Source organism: Borostomias antarcticus, assembly GCF_949987555.1.
Source record: "Borostomias antarcticus genome assembly, contig: scaffold_287, whole genome shotgun sequence".
In the NCBI taxonomy this organism is placed as follows: Eukaryota; Metazoa; Chordata; class Actinopteri; order Stomiiformes; family Stomiidae; genus Borostomias; species Borostomias antarcticus.
In genome coordinates, this window is record NW_028176069.1 from 55,001 (window position 1) to 65,000 (window position 10,000).

At 45.6% G+C, this 10,000-nt stretch overlaps 2 protein-coding genes across 4 annotated transcripts in view; one reads left to right on the forward strand and one right to left on the reverse strand.

The window, feature by feature from the left end:
* LOC311328862 (cadherin EGF LAG seven-pass G-type receptor 2-like) overlaps window positions 1-747 on the forward strand; it is a 4,447-nt gene extending 3,700 nt beyond the window's left edge. The window contains exons 6-7 of one of the 3 annotated variants that reach the window (XR_014631250.1): window positions 1-44; window positions 159-747. The exon at window positions 1-44 is cut by the window's left edge and continues 606 nt beyond it. The gene's annotated coding sequence lies outside the window, so the exon portion shown is untranslated. The other 2 variants (XR_014631251.1, XM_084462764.1) reach the window with 2 other exon arrangements.
* Window positions 748-7,807: 7,060 nt separating this feature from the next.
* LOC311328864 (cadherin EGF LAG seven-pass G-type receptor 2-like) overlaps window positions 7,808-10,000 on the reverse strand; it is a gene marked incomplete at its 5' end in the record, with an annotated part of 3,980 nt that continues 1,787 nt past the window's right edge. Inside the window, one exon of the mRNA XM_084462766.1 lies at window positions 7,808-9,692. Coding sequence (XP_084318892.1) covers window positions 9,668-9,692 — 25 coding nt within the window. The 3' untranslated portion in view covers window positions 7,808-9,667. The remainder of the gene's footprint in view (window positions 9,693-10,000) is intronic.

The window sequence follows — 10,000 nt, forward strand, 5'->3', positions numbered from 1 at the left end:
AATTCAATCTCTGTTTAAATCTGTGTTGTTGCTCAGGTGTCCAGGTTTGTTGTTATTGCTGTTGTTATTGTTGTGGTTATTGTGGACCCTGTCAGAGTGATAGAGGGGGAGCAGCAGGCGAGTGGCTCCCAGAGGCTGACTGTCCCCCGTGTCCCCAGGGGCCCGGCCGGAGCGCGTGCCCAGCTTTGACGAGGAGTGCTGGCAGCTGATGGAGGCGTGCTGGAACGGAGACCCCTCCCAGAGGCCCCTGCTCGGGATCGTAGAACCCAGCCTGCAAAGCATCATGGTCCGGCTGTGCAACTGCGGCTTAGACCAGAAGAGCAGCAGCCTGGAAGATTCAAACTGAAAACACTTGAGAAGGAAGAAACGCACAGTGACATAGGATCATGGTACAAATGTATTTTTGCGCTAGTATTTATGGAAGAGGAATTATGGCGATGTGTTTCCAGGGAGGAGATGATGGCTGCCAAAAAGTGTGACCAAGATATTCTTTTCCTTCGTCATTCCCCAGGAGTTTGACTTACATTATTTATGATAGAGGGGCAGCGAGTCCTTGTCTGTATGTGGTTTTATGTGTCTGTGTGTCTTTGTATACAAACTGTAGCCAACACTATGCTTCCCTCTTAGCTAGCATGCTAATTGCTGCCTGGTCATAGCATAGGATTGTTACTAGAGATAAAACATTGTAAACCTAGTCCACTCCCAGTATTATAAATATATATAGAGAAGAAATATTAATTTTAGATTGTATTTAAACTGGATGTCAAAAACATCCCTGCATATATGAAATTGATCAACTTTTTTTAAAATAAAATTATTTGACAAAATGTTGCTTTTCCATCTGTTTCTTTATATTTACAGGAATGTCATTTATTTGGCGTTTATTTTACCAGTGGTGGAGTCTGCACATATTGGGATTAAACAGTCTGGTTTCAAATCCTGAGAAACTTTATACTGTTATTTCAATCTAAAATGATGTTTGTATGTAATGGAAAAGCGCTCATCATAGCTGTTCCTTAGCTTGGTGGGTCAGAACCGCTCATCATAGCTGTTCCTTAGCTTGGTGGGTCAGAACCGCTCATCATGTAAATGTGAAATAATGTTTTGTTCTGATGGACAACTCTGGTTAGGGGAGCTCCCCTGGTAGCTCAGTGGGTAAGAACACAGCTTAGTGCAAGTGCTGCTCTTCCAGCATGGGTTCAAATCCCGTTCTCTCAATATTGACTTCATATCATTATACATCATGAATAAGATAAATACTCAAGACTGCAGTAAAGGTTCAGCAGCCGGCCTGGTGGTCTAGAGGTAAGAGACTTGCCTCTCATACAAGAGGCTGGTGGTTTGATCCCTGGAGGGAATGTGTGTTTTAAGATTGAGAATACATCTGAAGAACAGGCTGAAATACACCCAGAGAACAAGCCGAAGAGCGGGGAGATGCAGTGGCTCAGAGGTAACTAGCACTGCCTCCCATGCAAGAGGTTGGTGGTTTGATTCCTGGAAGGGAATGTGTGTTTTAAGAATAAGACTTGGTATACAACAATAGGCTAATATTAGTAGTTGTATAGAGCCGCGATAATACTATTTGTAGTATTAAGAAGTAGGTAGTAGTAGTAGTAGTAGTAGTAGTAGTAGTAGTACGGAACTTTAAACAAAACTGTCTAAAGTTCTAAAGACATACTTTCTTAGTGCTAAACCTCCGCTCAGGGTAACATAACCCCTCCTTTAAACACTCTGAAATCGCAGGGGGGGTGCCAAGTACCCCCCCCGCCCCATGCGGCGCTGTGATCCGGCTGCCGGGGTGGATTCGATCCAGCGACTCTTACTGAACCCATGCATTCAGAGTCGTGACCAGAACCATATCACCACCAGGTCCCCTTCACACTCAGACTGGTTCTCCGGGCGTATTTCAACTGTTTCTTGACAGAAGTAGTCAAGTTTTAAAACACATTCTGGGGATTCGAACCACCGACCTCTTCCTTGGAAGGCAGAGCTACTTACCTCTAGTCCACCAGGTCTGCTCCACTCCTAGACCTGTTCTCTGGGCGTATTTCAACCTCTTTACAGAAGTAATCTAGTTCTTAAAACTAGTTCTGGAGATCAAACCAGCAACCTTTTGAATGGAAGGCAGAGCTACTTACCTCTAGGCCACAAGGTCAGCTTCACATTTGGGTTTGTTCTCTGGGCGTATTTTAACCTCTTTATAGAGATAATCCAGTTCTTAAAACAGTTTATTTTGGGGATCAAACCAGCAACCTTTTGAATGGAAGGCAGAGCTACTTACCTCTAGTCCACCAGGTCTGCTCCACTCCTAGACCTGTTCTCTGGGCGTATTTCAACCTCTTTACAGAAGTAATCTAGTTCTTAAAACTAGTTCTGGAGATCAAACCAGCAACCTTTTGAATGGAAGGCAGAGCTACTTACCTCTAGGCCACAAGGTCAGCTTCACATTTGGGTTTGTTCTCTGGGCGCATTTTAACCTCTTTATAGAGATAATCCAGTTCTTAAAACAGTTTATTTTGGGGATCAAACCAGCAACCTTTTGAATGGAAGGCAGAGCTACTTACCTCTAGTCCACCAGGTCTGCTCCACTCCTAAAACTGATCTCTGGGCGTATTTCAACCCCTTTACAGAAGTAATCTAGTTCTTAAAACTAGTTCTGGAGATCAAACCAGCAACCTTTTGAATGGAAGGCAGAGCTACTTACCTCTAGGCCACAAGGTCAGCTTCACATTTGGGTTTGTTCTCTGGGCGTATTTTAACCTCTTTATAGAGATAATCCAGTTCTTAAAACAGTTTATTTTGGGGATCAAACCAGCAACCTTTTGAATGGAAGGCAGAGCTACTTACCTCTAGTCCACCAGGTCTGCTCCACTCCTAGACCTGTTCTCTGGGCGTATTTCAACCTCTTTACAGAAGTAATCTAGTTCTTAAAACTAGTTCTGGAGATCAAACCAGCAACCTTTTGAATGGAAGGCAGAGCTACTTACCTCTAGGCCACAAGGTCAGCTTCACATTTGGGTTTGTTCTCTGGGCGTATTTTAACCTCTTTATAGAGATAATCCAGTTCTTAAAACAGTTTATTTTGGGGATCAAACCAGCAACCTTTTGAATGGAAGGCAGAGCTACTTACCTCTAGTCCACCAGGTCTGCTCCACTCCTAGACCTGTTCTCTGGGCGTATTTCAACCTCTTTACAGAAGTAATCTAGTTCTTAAAACTAGTTCTGGAGATCAAACCAGCAACCTTTTGAATGGAAGGCAGAGCTACTTACCTCTAGGCCACAAGGTCAGCTTCACATTTGGGTTTGTTCTCTGGGCGTATTTTAACCTCTTTATAGAGATAATCCAGTTCTTAAAACAGTTTATTTTGGGGATCAAACCAGCAACCTTTTGAATGGAAGGCAGAGCTACTTACCTCTAGTCCACCAGGTCTGCTCCACTCCTAGACCTGTTCTCTGGGCGTATTTCAACTGTTTCTTCACAGAAGTAGTCTAGTTCTAAAAACCCACATTTGTACCAGGAATCAAACTACCAACCTCTCACATGGAAGGCAGTGCTACTTCCCTCTGAACCACCACATCCCCTTCGCTCTTGGACCTGATCTCCAGACCACTTCTTTACAGAGGTATTCTAGCTCTTAAAAGAGTGTTCTGGGGATCAAACCATCAACCTCTTGCATGGAAGGCAGAGCTACGTACCTCCAGACCTCCAGACCTGCTGCTCGCATGCTGCTGTACTCTGGAACATGCGTCTTATTGTGTCCAATGACATGAAGCCATGATGGACAAGGCAGGATTTGAACCCATGCTACACGAGCAGGACTTGCACTTTTTAAAGTTGTTAAAATGTTTAAATACTTCCTTAGTTTTTATTTTGCACAATTTAAAATGCAATAACTTTTTATTTATTTTATTTATTTATAAAAAACACAAAAAAATAACAGAAAATAATATAACTATTATAGTTGTATTATTTTGTTAATTAATACGATTATTATTATTATTGTTATTATTATTATTAACTACTAAGAGTGATGGCAGATTAAGAATGACAAAATATATAGCAACTAATAATAAAATGGTTGGTCCACTTGTCCATGTCCTCACCCACCAAGCTACCAGGGAGCTGACGAGCTCTGGAACGCGCTTGTCCATCAGATCATGATGTCAGATGAACATAGACTAGTAGAAAGCTTCTGCAGTTGCTGGATTTGAACCCAAGGTACAACACGTGTTGCTTCAACAGACAACGTGCTTCTCTTTCCAGCTACCGCTGAGCTGTACTAGAGGATGATGGCGGTGTATTAACATGCGGAAATCAGTGACCACCGGATCTTGTGACCGGTCACAAAATCCGGTGGTCACAGAATTCCGCATAACACCTGGTTGAATCAGGGCGAAGCGAAACCTCCGGTTGAAAATACGTGGGTTGCTCTGGGAAGAGAGACCAGCTGAGGCTGAGTAGAGGCTGGTCAGAGGTGGAGGTCTGGTCTCCAGCTGAGGCTGAGTAGAGGGCTGGGAAGAGAGACCAGCTGAGGCTGAGTAGAGGGCTGGTCAGAGGTGGAGGTCTGGTCTCCAGCTGAGGCTGAGTAGAGGGCTGGTCAGAGGTGGAGGTCTGGTCTCCAGCTGAGGCTGAGTAGAGGGCTGGTCAGAGGTGGAGGGCTGGTCAGAGGTGGAGGTCTGGTCTCCAGCTGAGGCTGCCCAGCCCCTAAGTCTGAAGTGCTAACAGTAACTATAGTAACAGTACTCCTATATGCTATCATGGATATCTTAATAACAACACTATCCTATAGCTTACAATGAGGATCAGAAACAGTTTTTATTATAAAAAAAAATTGTTTATTTATTTTTTATAATTTGCCACCTCCACCGCCTCCTCCTCCGAGCCATGGAAGAGGAGAGAGAGAGAAGAGGACATCTACCTCTCTCTCCCTGACTCTCTCTCAGTGGTCCAGAGAGAGAGAATACCATCTTGACATCTCCTACCTCCACCCTCCTCTCTTTCGTTGAGTCTCTCTCTACTGAGTCTCTCCAGTGAGCCAGAGGGGGGGAGGGAGGAGATGTCGAGATGATACCTCCTTCTCTCTCTCTAGCCCACGAGAGAGAGTCAGGGAAAGAGAGGGAGATGTCCTCCTCTCTCTCTCTCTGACTGCTCTTCCTCTGTCGCTCTCTGGCTTTTATACTCCTCCTGGCCCACGTCACAAGGGCGCTCTGTGACGTCACGTCACAAGGGCGCTCTGTGACGTCACGGTTTGAAAAGGCTCTTTTGACAAAACCACCAACTTTCTAAAATCACTGTAAATCACTTGATTGGCACTTTCAGTGTGATGAAGGTGCTATTGCAAATTAAACCGGTCGGAACAACAAGACTGAGCTGGGGAGCCCACCCACGCGCACAGCGGCATATCTCAATAAAGGTTTTGTTGCCATAAATTAGCTGTCTTATTCTAGCAGCCTAGCATCTTATTCATTCATTCATTCATTCAATTCACCTAGTTCATAACAACGCAGGCGCCTTCACGAGTATCCTGGATTTGGCGTTAATATTATAATAATATTCTCTCGTTCAAAATAAAGCAACTGCCAAAAGTTAAAAGTCTTTATTGAGACAGCTGGTTCAAGCGGCGTGGTTTTGTTGGAATGTGTTCCATTAAATCTGAAGTTCTGAAACGTGTCATAACTGAGGAACAACAGCATTTTTCAAATCGTGAAAAGCAGCAACAATTCCACCTGGCCGCTGGATGCCTAGTTGCTGGTAGCCTGTAGCCTGTATTGTGCTGCTTGTGGCTGATCTCAGATCAGATTCTCTTGAATGATATTCCGTGGCTGTTCAGTCCCCGTGATGAGATGGAGCAGACGGAAGCCGAGAAGAGTGACGCGCAACCCGAGTAAGAGAGCGGTCTCATCTAGCCTAGGCTACTGTAGGCCTAACAACATAGGTTAGGCTAGGCTAGGCTAGGCTAGGCTAGGCTAGGCTAGGCTAGGCTAGGCTAGGCTAGGCTAGGCTAGGCTAGTGTATGTGATCCTATAACATGATGGTAGCCTAATATTTGACTCCGTCTCTGCTGGGGACTGAAGAACGCAGTGGAGTTCAGAAGAGGAGGATGAGGATGATGATGATGATGAAGGCTTTGTTGGGCTGACTGCTGACCAATCAGACAAAGGACAGGGAGACGGTGGGGAAGAAGAGGACGATCAAGATGATGAAGATGATGAGGTAGCCTAGCCTATAGACTTTGTGTGAGAAAGGGAGTTTACATATTAATTAATTTATATTAATTTCTTCATTTCCATATCAGGAGGAGACGGCAGCGCCAGCGGATGGTGAGTGTTTCACCTCAAGTCCTAAGCGGTCATGTGACTCTGACCTCTGTCTGACTGACATGTTTGTCCCCCCTGTTCTGTAGCCGCACCCACAATGCATCCCTTCAGCCGCGTCCTGTCTCTATGTGGAACCACCAAGTACATCAGCAAGTGGCAGACGGCGCACCGCCGGGGCGCCCACGCCCACCGCCTGACCGACAGCCCCGGGCGCACGGCCCTGCTCACGCAGCACGAGCTCGACTGGAAAACCGGCGTAAGAATTCCCGCGCATTCCCTCCCTCAGCGTCGCCGGTAACCTCGTCCGTTTTTTCGACGCCGTGGTAGAAACGGCGGTAGGGTCGCTAACTGCTGACGAGGGAAACGCAAAACGTGCTCATTATTTACCTCAGCGAGTTGTGAGAAACCCGCCGCGTCTCATCCGGGTCATCTGCAGGTCTCGCTGCCCGTGGTGTGTATGATCGAGGCTGAGGCCCTGCACATTCTGGAGGATGTTGAGAGAGGTGAACCCTGTCACAGCACTACACTGTCATGTCTGTCCCTTCACTCTCACTACACTTGACAACATTTAGTTAGTAGCCTAAGAGTCTCCATATTGCTCATTCTGTGTTTTCCTTTAGGTTACAAGAGCAAGTTGGGTGCCAGCCACCCTCTTACTAAGGAGGTCAGGCAGCGCATTGTGAAGCTGAGGTCCCAGCTGGCAGCTAAGACCGGGGACAGGCAGACGAGGCGGGAGGGGTGGCTGGAGACCGTGTGGAGGTGGGGCGCGGCGCTGGCGGCCATGCTGGGGCTCTCTGGGGCCTCCGCTGGAGGAGGGGGCCACGCCCTGCCAACGACGGAACGCCTGACCGGAACAGAGGAGCCACAGTAACACTGGGAAGAGCACCGTGACATCGGTGAGGGGGTGTAAGATTAAAGAGGATTGTGAATTGTAATGTCGTTGAGTGGATCTCTCGCTAGCTGGCCTGAAGCAATAGCAGACGGAGACCTTGTGTTCTCTAACCCTGCAAGCACCTTCAGTCAGACAAAATGCATGGCAATTATATTCATGTGACACGACGGCAGTGGAACGCCCTGCTTGGGCCGAGTGGACCAGACTGGGGATTTTCCCTCAGAATAAAAACACAACGGCAACTAGTGTATTAAAAGCACATCTGTCTGTTTTACTCATTGAATTTTGGTGAATTCCTTTACAAAGCAGTTTCACATAGAAAAATACAAGCCATAACTAGACTACCCTGTTTCTCTAAAGCTTTGACATCGGTGTCCTACGTCGGGTCTTGGTTTGAAGCAGTTTGATTGCTTGGCGCTCTGATCGTGTGAAGATGTGAACAGTCCAGATATTAACAGTTACAGTTTAAAATGAGGAAGAATGTTGGGTAAAACGTGTGTTTCTCTAGTGGTCCTTACAGCTGATAACAGCACATCGATTCACGTGACTCAACGTGGAAATTAACAGGCTGCCACATGTAAAACCAACAGTCAAATAGAGGGGAGAACACAGTTTAAAAAGAAGCAACACTTGGCAAAGCAGTTCCTTGACTTGGCACAGATATTACTGAGGTAACATGGCGAACTATCACAAACATCACTGTTACTGGTGACGTAGCACAACTGTAAACACCTTGTCTAGAATTCTGTGTTGAATTAAATCTGAATAGGATCAAAATGACACTAGCTATTGGTGCCTGTGGCAGAAGATTACAGTGATGAGACCTTTTAAGGCTCATAAAAATGTTATCCTCAATTTCAGATCACACTTCAAAACGTTTAAGATCACACATTAGAATAAACTGTAAACGTTACAAGAATTATGAGAAAATGTTCTTTCACGCACCATCAAAAAATGATGTTAATTGAGGATATGGAGACCCAGTGAGTGTTTGTATGTGGACTGACTGTGTGACATATATACATTTATGCTATATGATTAAATTCAGAGATATGTTGCATGAATTAGTGTATTTCTTTTTACAAGCGACTCTGTACAGTAACATTGGAATACATTTCAAATAGTATTACAGCACAAGTTTGCCAGTATTTCAGTAAGTATTTTACAAAACCACAAATCCTTCATATCTAATCTATAAAATACAAAGTTGTTTAGTCATGGGTTCAAATGAAGGCATATAATACCCCTTGGACAAAAACATCGAAAAAAATGAGAGCGTATTCATAGTTCATATAAAAAATTAGCTCCCAACAATTAACAAAACTTGAGATGTATCAAAAGTGTTTAACGATGGCCGAGTTGTGAACACGCAGCTCTTGTTCTCTGGTGATGTGAGGACATGAAGGCTGATTGGTGGAGAAGGCAGCTGTTCAAGCGACAGCGTAGCTCAACGCTGGTGAGGTGCTGGTCTCTCAGACTCAGCTCGCTGAGGGCGCTTAGAACCAGAGTGATCTGATCCCAGGTCAGTTCTTCAGCCTCACCGTTCATCTGAGTCTCTGTGGCGTCGCTCACGCCGGCTCCTCTGTGTTCGGTGTGTGATGGAGGACGTCGGGCGCGTAGCTCGGTAGATCTCTAATGAAAAACAAGCTCTCTTTAGAGACCTGCTCAGTCTGGGATCGAGCCTTTTTCTCTTTGTTTACATTTCAGGCTTGGGGGGCAACTTGAGTTGAAAACGCAGCGACCTGAGACTGGATTCCTGGGAGGAGCTGACCTCAGAATGGCCTCTGACCTCTCGGCACAAACAGCTTCTAACTCTTAAAACAAAACAACAGCTGACAAGTTCAGCTTGACAAGGAATTTCCCTGAACATTTAAGAACCTTCCAGATAAAAGAGCAGCCTCCGCCGAAGAGGACATCTTCTTTGTTCCATTATCTTTTTGAACAAAACCTAAAAAAATACATTTCAAACGGAGCGTCAGTTCAAACGGAGCGTCAGTTCCAGGTCCCGCCAGCTCGTCTGGACAGGAAGTGTAAATTATGTAAAAAAAAAAAAGTGCATCGCTTCAAGTATGTAAACAACAACTGATTTGAAAAAACAAAAAGAGTGGGGAACTATCAGTGCGCTTGAGCCTGGACCAAAGACACACTCACACACACACACACACACACACACACACACACTCACACACAGCCTCACACACACACACGCATGCACACACTCTCACACACACACACACAGAGCACAAACATACACACATGCACCACACACTCTTTTTGAAAATGGTGAGGTGGGCGAGAGAGAGAGAGAGGGCGTCCCATCGTTCTTCAGGCGGAGGGAGGTCCAGCGCTCTTTAGTAACTCCTCTGACATCACTTCCTGTCTCTCAGAGAAAAGTGGGCGTGGATTCGAGGGGCGAGGCTCTATGACCTGCAAAGACACACCCCTCCGTCAGCCTGGTCACATGGAGGCGTTATGGTGGCTGCTGGGAAACGAGGGGGGGGTGGAGGGGGGGGTGATGTGGTGCAACACGGGGGGAGGGAACAGAAAACAAACCATGAGTGAGGATGATGATGATGATGATGATGATGATTCTCACACACAAGTGACGCACAATGAGAGAGGTGAGGGCGACATGTCATGGGATTCTTATTTGTTTGTTTGTTTGTGAGGAGTGAGGGATGCTGAATGGTCAAGCGGTTTGAAGGCAGTGATCCAGATTTCAAATGAGGATCATGTGCTTCAGTGAATAAAATTAAAGAATAAGAATCTATGAATTTTGGAGAGAGAGAA